This window comes from Saccopteryx leptura, chromosome 2 (genome assembly GCF_036850995.1).
Source record: "Saccopteryx leptura isolate mSacLep1 chromosome 2, mSacLep1_pri_phased_curated, whole genome shotgun sequence".
Taxonomy (NCBI): Eukaryota; Metazoa; Chordata; class Mammalia; order Chiroptera; family Emballonuridae; genus Saccopteryx; species Saccopteryx leptura.
Genome location: NC_089504.1, coordinates 181,787,448 through 181,809,893, shown reverse-complemented (window position 1 = coordinate 181,809,893; position 22,446 = coordinate 181,787,448). Strand labels below are relative to the sequence as shown.

General features: G+C 40.1%; 1 protein-coding gene across 1 annotated transcript in view; it reads left to right on the top strand.

Moving 5' to 3' along the window:
* The first annotated feature begins 362 nt into the window (after window positions 1-362).
* The window catches only part of KDM5A (lysine demethylase 5A), a 101,679-nt gene continuing 79,595 nt past the window's right edge, over window positions 363-22,446 (top strand). Inside the window, exons 1-5 of the mRNA XM_066369551.1 lie at window positions 363-917; window positions 3,408-3,485; window positions 5,779-5,901; window positions 16,968-17,138; window positions 19,050-19,184. Of these exons, the coding sequence (XP_066225648.1) occupies window positions 753-917; window positions 3,408-3,485; window positions 5,779-5,901; window positions 16,968-17,138; window positions 19,050-19,184 (672 nt within the window). The 5' untranslated portion in view covers window positions 363-752. The remainder of the gene's footprint in view (window positions 918-3,407; window positions 3,486-5,778; window positions 5,902-16,967; window positions 17,139-19,049; window positions 19,185-22,446) is intronic.

The window sequence follows — 22,446 nt, the reverse complement described above, 5'->3', positions numbered from 1 at the left end:
CCGGCTGGGTTTGGGACGTGGGTTCCACCCGAACTTGCTACGGAAATGGGGCAGATATAAAGTGCCCGAGATTCTTATAAGAGTTACAAAGAGTCAAAGGACTAAGAACAAGAGAATCTAAAAAGGTTAGTTACCTGCAGAAACACAGGCAATGTAAAACAAACCGCCATAAACCGGGAGCGAGGTAAGGCGGCGGAACTTGGGCTTAGATTGTTTTTCTGTCCATTTAAACACAAAGAGCTGGATTTCTCTCCTTTCCACCGGAAGCAGAACCTTTGCCCTCTGGAGCATTACACATTCCTCCGCGCCGGAAGAGCGCGGGTTGTCTCACATCGGTGTGCTCCCCCTGCAATCTTTTCCAAAAGAGATTATGAGTTTCCAAGGTGTGCCGGTTGAAGTCATCGGACTGCGCGGAGCTTTCATGGACAAGGAACAACATTGGGTTCCGGAAAGGGAGGGAGAAGGGAAGTTGTACGACGAGGCGTCGTGATGTTGCGGAGGGATTCTGTTTTGGGCCGGCGGAGGGATTTGACTGTATGTTCACTTCCGGATAAGTGCTGGCCCTGTGAGGAAAATCCCCAAAGGAAACAATAACAAACGAAAGGAGGAAGCGATTGCACGGTTCCTGGGTTGAGCAGTTTTTGTCCGAGAAGATGAGCTTCTGTCCCTGTCAGGGGACGTGAGAGAGTTCGGTGGCTTTAGCCAGCCTTTCTCCACCTGTTTCCTCCACGGGGGGCCCCCTGGGTATTGTCATGGCGGGCGTGGGGTCGGGGGGCTACACGACGGAGTTCGTGCCTCCGCCGGAGTGCCCAGTTTTTGAGCCCAGCTGGGAGGAGTTCACAGACCCGCTCAGCTTTATCGGTCGCATCCGGCCTCTGGCGGAGAAAACCGGCATCTGCAAAATCCGACCGCCCAAGGTACCGGCGTCTGAGGAGAGGGGCGAAGACGAGAGTGGGGGAGCCGATACTCTTGATTTGGTTATATTTTTCCGGTCCTTCTGTCTTTTCCTAGTACTCTCCTTTCTTTTTCTCAACAACTAGAAGCTAAGTTTCTGGATTATTATTTTTTAATCATGGTTTCTTTTGCGGCTTTACCTACGCTTGTCTGAACGCGAGAGTGGTGTCCCTGGGGCCTTCCTGCGCACAACTTGGGAACCGGTACTTCTTAAATTGTGGGCAAGGGTAACCAAAGACTTTAGGCCTTTCGTTGCCCGTTGAGGTGTTTGAAGTCTTGTGGTATGACACGTCCTCCATTCATGTACAGTCCTCATTAGGGTATGATAGTGAAAACTGCTCTCCGTCGGCTACTTCTTTATCCAGCCTTAGTAATACTTAATTTATTGAATATTTTGTAGGGCTCATCTCTGGGCTCAGGTTTCTGAAACAGTAACCTGAGCTCTGGTTGTCCCCTAGGATGGTATCACCGAACCAGGGACCTCAGACTGATTTCTGCTGCAATGAAAAAGCCTTCCCGGGGGCAGAGAAAGAGCAGCGTTTATTTTTCAAGCGTCCAGGTTTAGGGAGGAGCATTTGCGATCTTGCTCCCCAGCATATGTAATCAGTTTTGCTCAAATAAACTCATAAAAAACAGAGGTTTAGGAAGAATTTGTCAGTGATAGACGTGGACGAAAACGTTGAAATCTTTTGAGATAAAAAATGGTGGATCAAAGATTTAGCGATTGCAATTATTGCAAATAACTTGGTTTGCTTATAGGTGAATTACCTCAATCTTTACTGTAAAAAAAGCAGATACTACCCCTTGTTTGGGGGAATTACTGCCCCAATATGCTGAGTGATTTGTTCAAGGTCAAAAGATTCTTGACTCATTCAGCAGACCAGTGCTTTTCAAATGTTGTTCCTGGTGCACTTGCACCAGGATCACTGGATGCTTGTTAAAAAGCAGATCCCTAGGCCTCATTTCCCAGGCTAAAATTTCTAGCGTGTACTTGCAGGTGATTCTTAATGCACATTAAAGTTTGTGAACCATTGTCTTAGTGCTTCTTAAAAGGTCGCCTTGCTTTATGTTCTGCCTACTGTCAAATAAAATGTAAGTAGTACCGTCACCCATGTTGCGTTTTAAAAAACACCCCTCTCACCATAGACTACCATAGCGATGTGCAGCACAGTGAATGAAAAAAGTTTAGGTGAAGGAGGAGAGGGGTGCTAATTTAGCACCTACAGTTTATTTCAATTAATATTCCTTTGAGGCCCTAGTAGGTAAGTAAAGTCTCATTTTACAGCGAAGGCAAGTCTGGAAAAGTTAAATAACTTATGTATGATATTGGGCAAGTGACAAAGTACATTTTGAACCTAGATCCACCTGTCTTATTCTAAAATCCAGACATGCTACTCCCCTTATGCTAAACGAACTTGATTAAGATGATAGACTATCAGTTGCAAACAAAGCATTAACAAATAATTGCTATGATGAGTGATGATGTATTGCCATCCTTCAGAAGCTTCACTTAACTCTCCTTCTACCCAAATTACCTAATATTGACAAAACCTTGAGCACTGCAGTTTTTCCTAAACCATATTTTCATTTACACTATTGCTTTTATGAATTAGAAATTCTATTCAAGATTCCTGTTGGTAAAAAAAACAAAGGTGTTTTAGTATTTAGAAAAAGGTTGAAATGATATACCTTCTTTTTATATGTCACATTATTGAAAATTTAATGTCAACTACTTTTAATATTGGTGAATTTCTTTAATTTCCAAGGTAAGATGCAGCTTTTTGATTACTCAGGTTTTTAAGTAGATTTACTGTTATTTAGGTCAAATCAAACTATGTTCTCTAGAACCCTTGCAATGTGCTATTTTATTTAGTTATAGTACATTGCCAATCTGGAAATTGTCCTTGCTTTGTGGGTTTGCTTACTGTTTTGTGTTTTAAAAATATTTGGATGCCCAGAAGCTTGGCTTTGAACAAAACATTTATATAACATTGAGGGTAAAGTGTTGTGTCACATTACACGTGAATGGAAAAAAAAACCAATCATATAAGTACTTTAAAAATTTACTTTTTAATCTATAATTGTACCCTTTAAAAAAAAATTCTGTTTTCTTTTTAATTTGTAAACTTGGGTGTTTATTAAACATTGTATTGAGATACATGAGCCCACTTCATTTTACTTGAGTTATTGGGGAGAGCATAATTGTAGGATGTAAATAATGGTACTTGTGATATTTGATGTTTTATAGATAAAATAATTTTAATACTAAGAACATTAGAAATAAGTAATTGGAGATACGTAATATCTAAAAATATTCTTCTTTCTGTCTCTATAATAAAGAAGATTTGTCAGTTCTTTTACCATAATTTTGACAACTCACCCCATAAATTAAGGGGTGGAATAATGCATTTGTTGCTTATATACCAATAAGCTTAAAAAATATTTCTATTTAGGATTGGCAACCTCCGTTTGCGTGTGAAGTAAAAAGCTTTCGTTTCACACCGAGAGTCCAGCGCCTGAATGAACTTGAGGTGAGTGTTGTATCATTATTGCTGTCCTCTGATTCATTTTTTTTTTTTTTTGTATTTTTCTGAAGCTGGAAACGGGGAGAGACAGTCAGACAGACTCCCGCATGCGCCCGACTGGGATCCACCCGGCACGCCCACCAGGGGCGAAGCTCTGCCCATCAGGGGGCGATGCTCTGCCCCTCCGGGGCGTCGCTCTGCCGCGACCAGAGCCACTCTAGCACCTGGGGCAGAGGCCAAGGAGCCATCCCCAGCGCCCGGGCCATCTTTGCTCCAATGGAGCCTTGGCTGCTGGAGGGGAAGAGAGAGACAGAGAGGAAGGGGGGTGTGGAGAAGCAAATGGGCGCTTCTCCTATGTGCCCTGGCTGGGAATCGAACCCGGGTCCCCCGCACGCCAGGCCGACGCTCTACCGCTGAGCCAACCGGCCAGGGCCCCCTGATTCATTTTTTTATGTCAGAGAACTTGGTAGGGAACTTTGAGAAAGTTTGTGTACCAGAACTTAGACTTAATGTTAATTGGAATTGAATGGGAGGAAGTTCCTGATTTAAAATTGTTTCAGGCCCTGGCCGGTTGGCTCAGTGGTAGAGCATCGGCCTGGCGTGCAGAAGTCCCGGGTTCGATTCCCGGCCAGGGCACACAGAAGAAGCGCCCATCTGCTTCTCCACCCCTCCCCCTCTCCTTCCTCTCTGTCTCTCTCTTCCCCTCCCTCAGCCGAGGCTCCATTGGAGCAAAGATGGCCCGGGTGCTGGGGATGGCTCCTTGGCCTCTGCCCCAGGCACTAGAGTGGCTCTGGCCTTGACAGAGCGTTGCCCCGGAGGGGCAGAGCATCGCCCTTGGTGGGCGTGCCGGGTGGATCCCTGTCGGGCGCATGCGGGAGTCTGTCTGACTGTCTCTCCCCATTTCCAGCTTCAGAAAAATACAAAAAAAAAAAAAAGATTGTTTCAAGTAAGGATTACGTTTTTCCACTTAACTGGGATTATGGGAAACTATCTCTAGCCCTATCTTTCGTATTTGAAATATCCAGCTTAGTTAGCTTCAGAAATTTGGAATTCTTAAGTTTAGTTACTTCAGCACTTACTTTTTTTTTTTTGTTAATGTTGGAAGATTGTCTCCTGTGGTATTTAGAAAATAGTTTTTTAAATTCTGTCAAAAAACTTAGTTTTTGTTTGTTTGTTTTTGCTCTAATAGAACTTTTCCAGGAGAATATTTTAAATTAATTTTTAATTTTTTCAATTAAAATCTTAAATTAATCTGATTTATTAAGACCTCCTTTAAATACTATTATTTCTGTTTAAATATTATACTTTTTGTCTGCCAGATTTTCAGAAGATTCTTTAGTGTGGTAGAAAATTGTTTCAGTATACAACAGAGAAATCTTAATTAAAGCTTAATATATCCTGCCAAGGCTTTTTTTCTCTTGATGCTCTTAAAACATTTTCTGAGCTTTAAATATATATCTTTTCCTTTAGTCTCTTGTAGTGAGGTACCTTAATAACAGGTAAAGAGTTAGTGTACCTTAAGTAGCATGTTATCTAAAGATGAAATGACAGAATGCTTAGAAACAGAATTATTTGATCTGCTAAATTTTCTGGTTAAAGTTAAGCCAACTTCATCCAAAAATTGGCTTTGGTCAGTAATATGAGAAGTGTTCACATATATTAGAGTAACTTTTTTTGCTTTAATAAATAAAGTTTTGTTAGAAATATTTTGCTTATTTATTAAATTACAGGGTTGGAGTAAGCAATAATGAAAAATCTGAATTTCTTTAGAGAAAGTAGTACCTTTGTTAAGTAAACACATCTCTTTTCTTTCTTTCTTTTTTTCCCCTTTATTTTGAGAGGAGGGGAGATAGACTCCTGCATGCACCTTGGCTAGGATCCCCCAGGCAACCCCCATCGGGGCCAGTGCTCAGATCATCTGAGCTATCCTCAGCGCCTGAGGCCGGTGCTCGAGTGAACTGAGCTATCCTCAGCGCCTGGGTCCACTGCTTGAACCAACTGATCCACTGCCTGTGAGAGAGAGAGAGAGAGAGAGAGAGAGAGGGAGAGAGAAGGGGGAGAAGGTGTCTACTGCTTGAACCAGCTGAGCCACTGGCTGCGAGAGAGAAAGAGAGAGAAGGAGGAGAGGGCAGGAAAGAGGAGCAGATGGTTGCTTCTCATGTGTTCCTTGACTGGGGATTGAACCTGGAATGTCTGCTTGCTGGGCTGTTTTATCCACTGAGCCAGCTGGCCAGGGCCACACATTTCTTTTCAACCACAATGTAGATCTTATCTCTGATCTGTACTTTAATAATCTTAGGCAATGACCAGAGTGAGACTGGACTTCTTGGATCAACTAGCAAAATTTTGGGAACTTCAAGGATCTACTTTGAAAATCCCTGTGGTGGAGAGGAAAATCCTGGATCTGTATGCCTTGAGCAAGGTGAGGCTTTTGCTACGTTTAGAAATTGGAGCAGGGGCTAGTAAATTTATGAAATTATGAATTTCAAAATAAACTTGATTGAAAACATCACCTCCTATGTAGGATTTGTTTAACAATGAAATGCAAGCATGAAAAGAAATGAGAGATCCAAAAATTATCTTTAAAATCTATTTTATAAGTTGTTAGGAGATTAATATTTAATGATTCACTCAGATTAGTAAGTTCTGTAATACATGATAATGGAAAAGAAGTGACACCAACCTACTAATAGTATCTTGTGTTGAGTCTATAATGTCCTGTGTTGAGCTTGTTGTTTTTTTCTACTTCTAATGTAAATTTGATATATTAAATAGATTGATGTTATTTAGTATATTGCATATTTGTATTAATACCTGTAAGTAGTGTTAATGGTTAACTGAGGACAGCATTAACTGGTAGAATGACTAATAGCTTGCAAATATAAGGGTGAAGTGTTCAGACTAATTTTTGCCTAAACTGGTTAACTTTGTAACATTACATTCCTTGATGTGAAAACAAAACTACTGGGGAAAAAAAAAATAATTTACCTGCAACAGGGTTTATAATAATTACCTTGACAACATGTTTTGTTGATAAATTAATAAAAATCTATTATTGCTCTAACTTATGAGTGAAGACAGCTTGATTATCTGAGGATTTGCAAATCAACTTCTATCTAAGGCTTTTCATATCCTATGATTGATAACCTTTTTTTTTTTTTTTTTTTGACAGAGACAGAGCGAATCAGAGAGGAACAGTTAGGGACAGACAGACAGGAAGGGAGAGAGATGAGAAGCATCAGTTCTTCGTTGCGGTTCATTGATTGCTTTCTCATATGTGCCTTGACCAGGGGGCTGCAGCAGAGTGAGTGACCCCTTGCTCAAGCCAGCCACCTTTGGGCTCAAGCCAGTGACCATGGAGTCATGTCTGTGATCCCATGCTCAAGCTAGCTACCCCGTGCTCAAGCTGGTTGAGCCCTCACTCAAGCCAGCGACCTCAGGGTTTCAAACCTGGGTCCTCTTGTGTCCCAGTCCGACCTTCTATCCACTGTGCCACCCCCTGGTCAGGCTGATAACACTATTTTGAGATAAATTTATTCTCATTTAGCCTGACCAGGCCGTGACGCAGTGGATAGAGCAACAAACTGGGATGCAGAGGACGCAGGTTCGAGACCCCGAGGTCGCCAGCTTGAGCGTGGGCTCATCTGGCTTGAGCAAAAAGCTCACCAGCTTGGACCCAAGGTCACTGGCTTGAGCAAGGGGTTACTCGGTCTGCTGAAGGCCCACAGTCAAGGCAAGTATGAGAAAGCAATCAATGAACAACTAAGGAGTTGCAACGAAAAACTAATGATTGATGCTTCTCATCTCTCTCCGTTCTTGTCTGTCCCTATCTGTCTCTCTCTCTCTCTCTGTAAAAAAAATAAATAAATAAAGAAAAATAAGGCCCTGGCCAGTTAACTCAGTGGTAGAGTGTTGGCCTGGCGTGCAGGAGTCCCAGGTTCGATTCCCGGCCAGGGCACACAGGAGAAGCACCCATCTGCTTCTCCACCCCTCCCCCTCTCCTTCCTCTCTGTCTCTCTCTTCCCCTCCCGCAGCCAAGGCTCCATTGGAGCAAAGCTGGCCCCGGGTGTTGAGGATGGCTCTGTGGCCTCTGCCTCAGGCACTAGAATGGTTCTGGTTGCAACAGAGCGACGATGGGCAGAGGATCGCTCCCTGGTAGGCATACCTGGTGGATCCCGGTTGGGCGCATACGGGAGTCTGTCTGACTGCCTCCCCGTTTCCAACTTCAGAAAAATACAAAATAATAATAATAATAATAATAAAATAAAAATAAAAATTTATTCTCATTTATATTACAGAATTAATTTGGAAAGATTTAACTATTCAAGGAAAAAAGTGAAAAAATTATTTAAATTTATTTTTATGATTCTTTTTAAAATTAGTATCAGGTCTGAATTTTCTTTTTTTTAGAGAGAGGGAGTGCAAGAGAGAGGGACAGACAGACAGGAAGGGAGAGAGATGAGAAGCATCAACTAGTAGTTGGGGCACCTTAGTTGTTTATTGATTATTTTTTCATATATACTTTGACTAGGGGGGCTCCAGCTGAGCCAGTGACCCCTTAGTCAAGCCTGCGACCTTGGGGTCATATTTGTGATTCCACGCTCAAGCCGGCGACCTCGGGGTATCAAACCTGGGTCTTCAGGGTCCCAGGTTGATGCTCTATCCATTGTACCACTGCCTGGTCATGCATGTCAAAATTTTCTAAAAATTTTGTTTTATACCAAAAATTCTGGGAAGTGTAATCTTATGCTAATTTATAGCCCTAGGTTTGTTTTGTCAGTCTTTTAATGATGTCAGTAATTGAGCAGCACTGTCCTGAGAATTATCTAGTGCAGTTGTATGAAAACCTATGATACTGAAGTCCAAACTATAGTGAATTAGAGTGATGGGTTTGTATCTTGTAAGTAACCACTAGGGTAAAATATTTGTTTTAAGAATTCTCTTTGACAATTAAATGGTAAACAGGTTTAATTAGATGATAAATTAGGTTGCATTCGTGGATTTATAGAGTTGTAGGATTTCAAAATTAGGAAGGGACTTGGAGTTAACATAATCTGAATATACCTAGTTTACAATTCTCTGTAATGATTATCACCTGAACTGTTTAACTTTATCTTGGAAAAATTCAATTGTTTTGTGCAAAGGGAGAATACTGTGTATATGTTATTTAAGTACTTAGAGATTGTATTGCAAATATGTTGATTAAAGGTTAAATTTCTCCTGAGGTTTATTGGAGTCTTGTCTTTACATCTCCGTGGACATCTCTTTCCCTTAACCTTTGAAAATGCTTATAAAACTGCAATTTAAAGATAAAAGACACGTTTTGATTTGTAGTTTGTTTATAATACCTTTTTTGTTCCTAAGTGCCAGAGTGAGATTGCTGCCTCTTATTACCATGTGAATTTTTTTCTTGATGTTGAGGTATAACAGAGTGCAATGATCACATCTTAAATGTACAGTTTTTTTTAAATGTACAGATACATTTTTATATATGTATACACCTGTGGAATCACCGCCCAAATCAATATATAGAACGTTTATAGCACACTATTGGGCTTCTTCGTCTCCCTCCCAGTCAGTACTTTTCTCTAAAAGTAACCACTATTCTGATCGCTGTCATTGGGTGACTGTTTCATTAGCATGACATTTTACTTTCTAGCAAGAGGCTCAGGCTGAAAACTACAAAAAATAATGAGAGTTCTGATATTTTTAGGTTGTTAGGTGTGTCCTTTAAGAAATTATTTTTGGGTGACAGCTGATGAGCATCTTTTGAACTTGTGTTATAGACATTTTGAAACACTTTAATTTCTTCTTTTTTTGTGTAAGCAGAGACAGAGTCAGAGAGAGGGACAGATAGGGACAGACAGACAGGAATGGAGAGAGATGAGAAACATCAATTCTTCATTGTGGCCCCTTAGTTGTTCATTGATTGATTTCTCATATGTGCCTTGATGGGGGGGTTACAGCAGACTGAGTGACCCCTTGCTCGAGCCAGCAACCTTGGGCTTAAGCTGGTGAGCCTTGCTCAAACCAGATGAGCCTGTGCTCAAGCTGGCAACCTCAGGGTCTTGAACCTGGGTCCTCCACATCCCAGTCCGACGCTCTATCCACTGTGCCACTGCCTGGTCAGGCTGAAACACTTTAATTTCAACAACTTTTTAATGGGAAGCAAATTTTCAGTTTTCTGAGTCATTAAGTTGTCAGTGTGATGGTTTCCTGTTTTGATTAAATCACTTTGTCATTGTCCCTTATTTTTATTTTAATTTTTAAAAATATTTTATTTACTGATTTTACAGAGGGGGTGGGGAGCGAGGAGTATCAATGCACAGTTGCTTTACTTGAGTTGTTCATTGCTTGCTTGTCACATGTGCTTGACCAGGTGAGCCCAGGGTTTTGAACCAGTGACCTCAGCCTTCCAAGTTGACACTCTGTCCACTGGGCCACCACAGGCCAGCCCATTATCCCTTATTTTTGATAATAAGTGTTATTAGGATGTCTATAATTTTTTTTGTGTGTGTGTGTGGCAGAGATAGAGTCAGAGAGAGGGTCAAATAGGGACAGACAGACAGGAAGGGAGAGAGATGAGAAACATCAATTCTTTGTTGAAGTTCCTTAGTTGTTCATTGATTAATTTCTCATATGTGCTTTGATGGGGTGGGGGTGCTACAGCAGACTAAGTGACCCCTTGCTTGAGCCAGTGACCTTGGGCTCAAGCTGGTGAGCCTTTCTCAAACCACATGAACCCCCACTCAAGGTGGCAACCTCGGGGTCTCGAACCTGGGTCCTCCACATCCCAGTCCGATGCTCTATCCCAGGGGTCGGGAACCTATGGCTCACGAGCCAGATGTGGCTCTTTTGATGGCTGCATCTAGCTCGCAGACCAATCTGTAGTAAAAAAATATAATGTTAAAAATATAAAACACTCTCATGTATTACAATCCATTCATTTCCTACCGCTCATGTTTATGGTTGCAGGTGGCTGGAGCCAATCACAGCTGCCCTCTGGGACAACACCAAATTTTTATTGGATAACGCATAACGTACACGGGTAGTTATTTGGCTCTTATGGAATTACATTTTAAACTATGTGGCATTCATGGCTCTCTCAGCCAAAAAGGTTCCCGACCCCTGCTCTATCCACTGTGCCACTGCCTGGTCAGGTGGGATGTCTATAATTTAATGAAATTTGACATTAACAATTACTGTTTATAATCAGTGCAGCAAGAAACATTCATTTTAACCCTTAAAATCCTCTTTTGGATAACCAGCATTCTCCCCTCTGCACTTTTTCCTTCCCATTCCCACTCCTCAGAGCTAATCCCTTTCAATTCTTTTAGCTATTTCTGATTTTGATCTTTATATTTTCTAATAATATGTTCATAATGCTACTTCTTTATTTTTTAGTTTTAAATATATACTGACTTTCTATTATTAGAAATGGGGCATGAGTGTAAGAAATTAAAATCTTCACAAATGTCAGGCAGGTCTCCTGGCCCCTTTTAGTGTAGTTATATCAATTTTTTTATTTATCAGAAATTGTTGCCCTGGTCAGATGGTTCAATGGATAAAGCATCGTCCCTGCAAGCCAAGGTCACTGTATGTTTTGTTTATAACTATCAAATACTTATTTTCAAATTTTTCAGCAAAGAATAAATCTCTCAGTTTGCTTTTACCCATCCGATATGAACTTCATTTCTTTATTATCATCTGGGAATTTCCTTCTCCTTGTTTCAGATCTTTTTTTTTACTTGGTTTACTCCTATTTTGGTGAAACATTTCATCTACTAGTGTAATGAGCAAGAAGGAAAATGAGATAAATTTTTTGCTTGTCAAAAAATGTTCTAAAACTTTATTGGTAGTTAAGTGGGGCTTAGAATTGTAAACTGTAGATCATTTTACTTCAGTATTTTGAAAGCTTTAATCTTTTGGCATTCAGTGTTGCTGTTGAAAACAGTGGTACTATATTAATTCTTATTCCTTTCTATGTCATTTTCTTTTTCTTAAAGACATTAGAATCTAATCTTTATTCCCAGTGGTTTGAGATTTCACAGTGATGTTCATTTGTATGTGTTTATTTTTACTCAATTTTTTTTTTAAAATTAGTTGATTTTTAGAATGAAGCAGGGAGGGAGAGAGAAAGAGAATGATTAATTCATTGTTCCACCTTTCTGTGCATTCATTGGTTGATTCTTGAATGTGCCCTGAGTGGGGATCAAACCAACACCTTGGCGTATTAAGACAATGCTCTAACCAAGTGAACTACCCAGCCAGGGCCTTTTAATAACTTCTTTAATTTGAACTCATGTAAATTTCCAGTCTTTTTTTAGAGTTGGAGAGGGATAGTTGCTTGGCAGTGGTTTAATTGCTTTTATATAGGTTTTCAGCCAGTCCTGTTTTGTGTTCATTACCATCCCTAATTTTAAAAATACTGCTTCCATTTCATAAGCCTTTGCTGATTCCATGTTGCAAAAGCTTCTTGGGTTTCTTCTGTTGTAGGTACTTGGCGTTTTGTTCTTTGTTTGGTTTTTTTAGCTGGCTAGGTTATCACTTGTACAACTGCTTTTTCTTGGTCTATTTGTCCTCTCGGAATTAGGCCTTTGTATTCCTCTACTGTCTTTTTAGTGGAATTTTGAGAGGGAGTTTTTAAGTATAATACTATTACAACTTTATGTCTGTTAAAATTGTCTCTTGTTAGCTAGACTTAGTTTGTCACTTCAACTTTGAAATTTTGGCTTTGACTGACATTATTCTTTGGTCAGATTTTGATTAAGATCTTTTCTTTGTTGTGTTCAACTTAGTGTATGCCATTATCTTTTCATAGGGCATTGTTCTTAAGTGATATTTTTCTAGTAACAGTGGTGTGATATATTGCATTGCAAATGTTTGCAATAAATGATTTATTTTTAAAATTTTTTATCTAATTATTTTTATTAAGTGAGAGGCTGGGAGGCAGAGGGACAGACATCCCGCATGGGAGCCATTTGGGACCCACCTGGCAAGCCCCCTACAGTGTTATGCTCTACCCATCTGGGGCTGTTGCTCTGTTGCTCAGCAACCAAGCTATTTCAGCACCTGAGGTGAGGCCATAGAGCCATCCTCAGTGCCCAGGGCCAACTTACTCGAACCTTTCGAGCCATAGCTGTGGGAGGGGAAGAGAGTGAATGAAAGAGAGAGAGAGAAGAGGGAGAGGGAAGGGTGGAGAAGAAGATGGTTGCTTCTCCTGTGTGCCCTGACTGGGAATTGAACGGGGACTTCCACATGCTGGTCCAACATTCTCCTGCTGAGCCACCCTGCCAGGGCCTAAATGGTCTATATTTTGAAATTATGTAATTCTTGCCTGACTGGTGGTGGCACAGTGGATAGAGCGTCGACCTGGGACACTGAGGTCCCAGGTTCGAAACCCCAGAGGTTGCCAGCTTGAGTACAGGGTTACCAGCTTGAGCATGGGATCATCAGCATGATCCCATGGTCGCTGGCTTGATCCCAAAGGTCACTGGCTTGAAGCCCAAGGTCGCTGGTTTGAGCAAGGGGTCACTAGCTTGGCTCCATGCCCCCTCCCTTCAAAGACACCTGTGAGAAACAATCAGTGAACAACTAAAAGGGTGCAATTACAAGTTGATGCTTCTTATCTCTCTCCATTCCTGTTTCTCTCTCTCTCGAAAAAAAGGGAAAAATATGTAATTCTTGACTTGAAGCTGAATAAAAATAAGTGTAAGGTTTTGTGTTTTTATAGTATTAGGGCTAGTTAAATTGTTAGATTATTGTATGCATGAAGCCAAACTCGTGGTTTAGATTTCTTTGTAAGGTAGCATTGTGTTATTCCTTGACCATGCCTTGACTCTGCTTGTTGTCATTTTCACAGTTGTGTGCCGATGATCAACTGGGTGGGAAAGCATGACTGGAACTATGCAGATGTATCATTACTAATGGAAATTTGGCTTGATGTACTTTGAATACAAAACAGATTGTTTATTCAATAGTGATAATTGTTTCGGATAGTAAAGATTATTGAGAGCTTCCTTTACTACTACTCTCTATTTGCTTCAGTCACATTTGCTTTCTTACTGACTTTCAAACACCCTAGGCATGCTTCTTAACTTAGGGCCCTTACTCTGGCTGTTTCTGTGTATCTGTCAAGGAGCTGCTCTACTCTTTCATGTCTTTACTCAGATTTCACCTTTGTCAATGAGGCTTTTTGTGAGTAATTAATACTTCAGTTTACTGTCATTCTGCTACTTGTGAGGCCTTTTCACTGCTTTTTAAATTTTCTTTCACGGGATTTATCACTTCAGAATTTATATATTATGTTTATTGTATGTTTTCTCCCACTAGAATATAAGCTCCACGGAGGCAAATATTTTTGTTTTATTTACAGACATATCTCAGCTACCTGAAACAGTAGCTGACAGTATAGACACACTGGAAAGATAAGAAAGAAAGGCATTTTAATTCATCCATTGCTTCCAGACAGCCCTCTATCTAAACTACTCTCATTGTCTTTTATACTACAAAATTTGAAAAATATATTTTTTTCTCTTTATCATTTCCTAGTTAGCTCTTAACAGAGGAGCTTCTTTGAGCACATGACAGGAGAAGCTGAAGAATCAGAGATGTGTTCAACTCTTGTGCATATAAACTTGTATGTGTGTGTTTCTACCAAGCTTTCAGGAATTTCACTGGTAGAACATATTGCTTTGGCTATAGGTTCATCTTTGTCTATAATAGTATTCTAGATCATAAGAGTTGAAAACATTTCCTTCTCTTACTTATAGCATGTGCACCCCCACTTGCTCACATATATAGACATTTATAATATTGCTAACATTGATATAGCACTATGTCCTGGTGCTTTTCATATTTTATTTATTTCATCTGTTTTCATAATAGCCTCATAATGAGGTGTAGGTACTGTTGTTACAAGTTTTAAAGTAATAGCAAAGAATCTGAAATACAAATTATGTAACTTATCCAAGGTCCTACAACTACTAAGTACCATATCTAGGATTTGAACTTTGTAAGTCTGGCTCCTGAGTACATGCTCTTAGCCTATGAAAAAAATTGTGATAAAATATATATAACATAAAATTGACCATTTTAAGTGTATAATTTAATGGCATTAAGTACATTCAAAATGTACTATCCATTTCCAGAATGTTACCCTCCTTGTAGCCCCTGGTAAAACCTCTCTTCTACTTTCTTTTTCTATGAATTTGCTTATTCTAGATGTGTCATGTAAGTGGAATCATATAATATTCATCCTTTTGTGTTTGATTTATTTCACTTAGTATAATGTTTTTAGGTTCATCCATGTTGTCACCTCTCACCATAATATTTTCATTGTATGTATATATCGCATTTTGTGTATCCACTAATCTCTTTTTCCCCTTCTTTTTCCATGTGAGAGGAGGGGAGATAGAGAGGCTCCTGCATGCTCCCTGATGGGGATCCACCTGGCAAACCCTGTCTGGGGCCAATGCTCTGGCCATCTGGGGCCATACTTGCAACTGAGCTTTTTTTAGCATCTAAGGATGAGGCTCCATGGAACCATCCTCAACACCCAGGTCCGATGAGCTCGAACCAATTGAGTCATGGCTGTGGGAGGGGAAGAGAGAGAGAGAGAAGGGGGAGAGATGGAGAAGCAGATGGCTGCTTCTCCTGTGTGCCCTGACCAGGAATCGAACCCAGGACATTCACATGCTGGGCTGGTGCTCTACCACTGAGCCAACCAGTCAGGGCCTATCCATTAATCTCTTGTTGGGCATTTAGGTTGTTTCCATCTTTTGGTTATTGTGAATAATGCTGCTGTGAATATTCATATACAAATATCTCTGAGTCCCGGCTTTCAGTTCTTCTGGATATATACCTAGATGTGGAATTGCTGGATCATGTGGTAATTCTGTTTAAATATTCTCGCCCTGGCCGGTTGGCTCAGCGGTAGAGCGTCGGCCTAGCGTTCGGAGGACCCGGGTTCGATTCCCGGCCAGGGCACACAGGAGAAGCGCCCATTTGCTTCTCCACCCCTCCGCCGAGCTTTCCTCTCTGTCTCTCTCTTCCCCTCCCGCAGCCGAGGCTCCATTGGAGCAAAGATGACCCGGGCACTGGGGATGGCTCTGTGGCCTCTGCCTCAGGCGCTAGAGTGGCTCTGGTCGCAACATGGCGACGCCCAGGATGGGCAGAGCGTCGCCTCCTGGTGGGCAGAGCGTTGCCCCATGGTGGGCGTGCCAGGTGGATCCCGGTCGGGCGCATGCGGGAGTCTGTCTGACTGTCTCTCCCTGTTTCCAGCTTCAGAAAAAAAAAAAAAAAAAATTCTCCTCTTTTGATACAAATACAGTAATGTATATTCAAAGAGGAAAATTAACTATGAGTTCAAATAACTATGTCATGGTGCTTTTTATCCTGTTGTCAGTGGTACTGAAAACAGCCTATATTTTAGAGTGGGAATGCTATACAACAGGGGTCCCCGAACTTTTTACACAGGGGGCCAGTTCACTGTCCCTCAGACTGTTGGAGGGCTAGACTATAAAAAAAACTGAACAAATCCCTATGCACACTGCACATATCTTATTTTAAAGTAAAAAAACAAAACGGGAACAAATACAATATTTAAAATAAAGAACAAATAAGTTTAAATCAACAAATTGACCAGTATTTCAATGGGAACAGTGTTCCTCTCACTGACCACCAATGAAAGAGATGCCCCTTCCGGAAGTGTGGCGGGGGCTGGATAAATGGCCTCAGGGGGCCGCATGTGGCCCGCGGGCCGTAGTTTGGGGACCCCTGCTATACAATGTCAGCTTCTGGAAAATAGGGGAGCTTGACACATGTATATTATATACAGTGCCAGGACTGATGTGAACATTCAGCCAAATTGGCCAGTTTATCTCATTACTTTCTACGTTAATACATTCTATGCTACATTCCAGTAAATCTACACTGTAATCTGATCTTTCCATATTTTATAATCTTCCTTGTAAAACTTTTCTTTTTTTGAAAAATTAATAGCCTCTTCTGCATATTCTCTGAATCCATGTTTCCTTGATGTTTTTATTAAATTTTGTTATTTGATATATTTTCTAATTTCAGGAATTAAGGGTTTTTTGTACTATATAACATTTATTCTCATGCATATTTTTGGTCTATATTTAATTTTTATTTTATATTTTGAGTTCCTTGAAGATATGGAGAACACCTATATATTTAGTTTTCTCAGGGTCTATAATGTACAAAGTGCAAAATCATTAAATGTTTTTGAATGCCTGGTTTATTTAAGGTTGGCATAATAATAGTAAATAATGGTTTAAAACTTCCAAAAATCATTGTCTCCTTCCGTACTTTGAAATGTTGACAAGTTTCCATTTTGTCAGATTTTCATTGAAAGGAAATTTGAAATATAGGTCCAGAATAATTTTTGTATATAGCAAGTAAGATGTAGAGTCAGCATACATGAATCTACCTTCTTTCCCTAAATAATTTTTACTTTCTTTTCAGATTGTTGCCAGCAAAGGAGGTTTTGAAATGGTCACCAAAGAAAAGAAATGGTCTAAAGTGGGTAGCCGCTTGGGATATCTGCCAGGAAAAGGAACTGGGTCTCTTTTGAAGTCACACTATGAAAGAATTCTCTACCCATACGAGCTTTTCCAATCTGGTGTCAGCCTTATGGTGAGATGAATTATTTTTTTTAAGGAGTGGATAAATGCGGTCTGCCAAGTACATACTTTAGACTGTGTTCACCATAACAAGTGAGCAGTTGCCTATGCATATAGCAAGTTGAAAAAGATTTCTCTAGGTACCACAATTTGGCGAAGCAAGATGTAGTATAAAAATCAGCTATTTTTGGTTGTTTACAAGGTAAAGGTTAATGAGTATAAAGGATGTTGTCTTATTTGTTTAAAATAAGTCATTTTGTTTACTCTTTTTGAAAATTTTTTCTTTTGTTTTATGTATTTTTAACAGCTTTATTGAGGTGTAATTGACATACTGTAGAATTCACTCATAGTCAGTAAGCTTTATTAAATTACACACTACAGTCTCGTTTTAGAACACTTCCATCAGGTCAAAAAGTTCCTTTGTGTGTGTTTGTAGTTGGTTTCTGCTCCTAGCCCCAAACCTAGACAACTCCTGATTGATTTTCTGGCTCTGTAGTTTTGCCTATTCTAGAAATTTCACTTAGATGTAATCATACAATATGATTATGTGTCTGGCTTCTTTTCCTTAGCCTAATATTTTTAAGGCTCATCTATGTTTAGTATGTATTAGTACTTCATTTCTTTTTATGGCTGAATAATATTCTGTTGTATGGATATACCATATTTGTTTATTCATATACTAGTTGATGGACAGTTGGATTATTTCCAGTTTATGGCTATTATGAATAATGCTATGAATATTCAAGTACAAGTCTTTGTGTGGACATATGTTTTCATTTCTCTTGGGTAGATACCTAGGAGTGGAATTGCTGGGTTATATGGTAAGTTTATGTTTAACTTTTTAAGAAAATGACAAACTTTTCCGAAGTGGCTGAACCATTTTACATTTGTACCAGTAATGTAGAGGCTTCCAGTTTCTCCACGTCTTTGCTAGCAGTTGATATTGTCAGTTTTTTTGCTTATAGCCATTCTAGTGGGTGTGTAGTAGTATCTCATTGTGATTTTAATGTTCATTTCTCTAATGACTAATGGTGTTCTGCATCTTTTCATGTGCATATTAACCATTTATATATTTTCCTTTATGAAGTGTCTGTTCAGATTTCTTTATTGGATTTTTTATCTTATACTTGTTCTAAGAGTTCACTGTATTCTAGAGACAAATTCTGTGTCAGTATGATTTTAAAATATTTTCTACTAGTTTGTGGTTTATCTTTTCATTTTATAGTCGTGTCTATTTGAAGACTAATTTATGGATTTTTATTTCTTCCCACTTATGGATTGTGTTTCTGTTGTTATAGCTAAGAAATCTTTCTAACCTAAGACTGCAAAGATCTCCTTTTTTGTTTTCATCTGTAAGTTTTACATTTTTAGCTTTTTTGTTTAGGACTTTGATTCATTTCGAGTATGTATGTGTGTAGTATAAAGGTATATATGTGTTTTTGATGGTCATACACATGCAGCATCATTTATTTAAAAGAGTAGCGTTCTCCCATTGATTTACTTTGGCACCTTTGTTGAAAATCAGTTGACTTTAAATATGTGGGTTTATTTCTGGTCTCTGTTTTGTTCTTTGATCCATACATATATTTAACACTAATACTATATATACTGTTTTTTGAGTACTAGAGCTTTATAGTAAGTTTCAGTGCCCAGTAGTGTAAGTCCTCCAACTTTGTTCTTTTTTCCAGATTTTCTGAACAATTTGCATTTTCACATAAATTTTAAGGTCAGCTTCTCAATTTCTACAAAAGACAGCTAGGATTTTGATAAGGATTGTTTGAATCTATTGATCAGTTTGGTGGGAGAATTTTCATCTGGTTTCATGTAGAATTAGAGATTTACTGAAAATTTATAATTTTCCCTGAGTCTCAAATCTGATCTCTTACCAGTAAGTCTGCTCTCTTCCTGTGCTCTGATTCTTTAGGGTGTACAAATGCCTAATTTAGATCTTAAAGAAAAAGTGGAGCCTGAGGTTCTTGGCACTGATGTCCAAACTTCCCCAGAGCCAGGCACAAGAATGAACATTCTGCCAAAGAGAACAAGACGTGTCAAGTCGCAGGTATCAATTTCCCTGGGCCATTTCTTAAAATTGATTTTAGTGAGAGTGGAAAGGGTAATGGTGGGGGAGAGACAGAGACAGAGAGAGAGAGGAACATTGATCTCTTCCTGTATATACCCTGATCAGGGATCAAGCTAGCAACCTCTGTGGTTCAGGATGATGCTGTAACCAACTGAGCTATCCGGCCAGGGCTATGGGCCATTTTTAACAGGAGTTTTACATGCATTGGCTCTGCATCTGGTTATGGGAGGTCATTCATATACTGCTATTCTTTAAAATTTGAAAAGACCTATTCTTCAATTACTTTTGAGATGAATGGGGAAGAAATGATAAAATTCAGTCTGATTTGCCTGACTGGTGGTGGCGCAGTGGATAAAGCATCGACCTGGAGTGTTGAGGGTTGCCAGTTCAAAACTTGAAGTTGCTGGCTTGAGCACAGAGTCATCAACATGAGCCAAAGTTGCCAGCTTGAGGAAGAGATCACTGGCTTGACTTGAGCCTGAGGTCGCTGGTCTGATCCCTGCTGATGGCATGCACGAGAACCAGTCAGTGTACAACTAAAGTGAAGCAACAATGAGTTGTTGATTTTATTTCTTTCTCTCTCCCTCTTTTTCTCTCTCTCAGAAAAAAAAAAATCAGTCTGATCTGCTTTAGGAAGGTTTTTGTTAATTTTGGATAGTTTTTGACAGGGTTGGCAATTCAGAGAGTGACTAGAAATATTATAAGGGGTCAGTTTTACTGACATGCTAATGAATTCTGGTGCATATTATTTTTATGGTTAGCAGAAGTGAGAGGAGTAGGAAAAAGTGGCTATTTATTTTACTCGTCATCCTTTATAAACCAGAGCATAAGTTTCTTGTGCCTGGACCATTCCAGTGTAACTTCTATAGTGTTCTTGTAATCTAAAATAATTTCAAAGCCTATTGAATATATCAGAAGAAAAGTGCCCTCAACTTTTTTGTTCCCCTTTTCTCATTTCTTTGTTGTCCCCAAAGTTGTATTTTTTAAGGTTTTTGGTAAAGAGAACTCTGTAAGCTGGGACAGCGATGTGCCCTTAGAACTCTGGGATGTGGCCCATTTAAATTAAGTTAAATTTAATTAAAAAATCAAAATAGAACTTAATTGGATCCTAATGATTGACTTTTTTTTTTTTTTTCTCTTTTTTTTTTTTTTTTTTTTTTTTTTTTTCATTTTTCTGAAGCTGGAAACAGGGAGAGACAGTCAGACAGACTCCCGCATGCGCCCGACCGGGATCCACCCGGTACGCCCACCAGGGGCGATGCTCTGCCCACCAGGGGGCGATGCTCTGCCCATCCTGGGCGTTGCCATATTGCGACCAGAGCCACTCTAGCGCCTGAGGCAGAGGCCACAGAGCCATCCCCAGCGCCCGGGCCATCTTTGCTCCAATGGAGCCTGGGCTGCGGGAGGGGAAGAGAGAGACAGAGAGGAAAGCGCGGCGGAGGGGTGGAGAAGCAAATGGGCGCTTCTCCTGTGTGCCCTGGCCGGAATCGAACCCGATGATTGACTTTAACGTACCTTAAAAGCAACGTTTGGGCCTTATCTGTGGTGGTGCAGTGGATAAAGCATTGACCTGGAACGCTGAGGTTGCTGGTTTGAAACCCCGGGCTTGCCTGGTCAAGGCACATACTGGACTTGATGCTTCCTGCTCCTCCCCCCTTCTCTCTCGCTCTTCTCTCTAAAATGAATAAATAAAATAAAAATCTAAAAAAGAAAAAAAAGCAATGTGTTAAAAGAATGGAAGCGGTTTACACTGGAAGTGGGAATCAGAAGGAAGATAGTCCACAACAAGAGACACTACACTGTATCTGGGTGGTAAGGAATCTTGTCCTTACTGGAGGGGCAGGCTATGATACTTTATCCTGCTTGTTTAGAGCCTAGGGGATATCTCTCTTTCAGGCTATGTCTCCTTCTGTTGTTCTGAGTTTATGCTTATTAAATAACCTCCTGATTTAATAATTTAGCTTCTTAGGTGCTTGAACAGCAGAAAGATAGGTGTCTTGAATGGGGAATATGTATTTAATGGAAATTCATTGGCAAGTGATAGCCCACTATAAATTACTAAACTCTGGCTTAGTCATTAAGTGATTTTATTATTATCATTGATATTAGAAGTTCTGATCACTTTTGGGTCATGATTCTAGTTCAAGACCTAAAACAAAGAGTAGTCCTTTGACATAGTGACTCAACTCTGAAAAGTTGCTCTGGGTGTGCCTGCTCATCTAATGAATTGTCAGTTTGTGACAAATCACTTTTGGTATTTCTTCTAAAACCATGAAAAAGATTTGCTTATTTTTAATTGCCTTTCTTGATGAAAGATTAGGTACATAGAATACTTTTTTTTTATTGTGACAGAGAAAGGGACAGACAGACAGGAATGGAGAGAGATGAGAAGCATCAGTTCTTTCTTGTGGCACCTTAGTTCATTGATTGCTTTCTCATATGTGCCTTGACCTGTGGAGGGGGGACTACAGCAGAACAAGTGACCCCTTGCTCAAGCCAGTGACCTTGGGCTCAAGCTAGCCTCCTTGGGCTTCAAGCCAATGACCTTTGGGCCCAAGCCAGTGACCATGTCTATGATTCCACACTCAAGCCAGCGATCTCGGTGTACTGCACCATTGCCTGGTCAGGCTCTTTTACCCATTGTAATAATTGTCACTGGAGTCAGATTGGTTCTCATCAGGTAGAAACTAGAACCTTTTCAGGATTTGCAATTAAGATTCTTTTTTTCTGAGAGAGTCAGGAAGGGAGGGAGATGAGATACATCAACTCATAGTTTTGTCACTTTAGTAGTTCATTGATTGCTTCTCATATGTGCCTTGCTGGGGGAAACTCAAGCTGAGCCATTACCCCTTGCTCAAGCCAGCAATCATGGGATCATGTGGCTGATCCTACACTGAAGCCAATAACCTAGTGCTCAAGCTGGCTAGCTTGTGTTCATGCTGCATGAGCCCGCACTCAAGGCAGCAACCTCAGGGTTTCAAACCTAGGTCCTTAGTGTCCCAGGTCAGCGCCCTATCCACTGCACCACCACCAGTCAGGCAAGAATTTCTTTTCTTTTAGGGAAAAGCAGAAAGGAGAGAGATGAGAAGCATCAGCTTATAGTTGTGGCACCTTAGTTGTTCATTGATTGCATCATATGTGTCTTGATGGTGGGGGGGCTCCAGTGACGCCTTGCTCAAGCCAGTGACCTTGGGCTTCAAGCCAGTGACCCTTGGGTTTATGTTGATGATCACATGCTCAT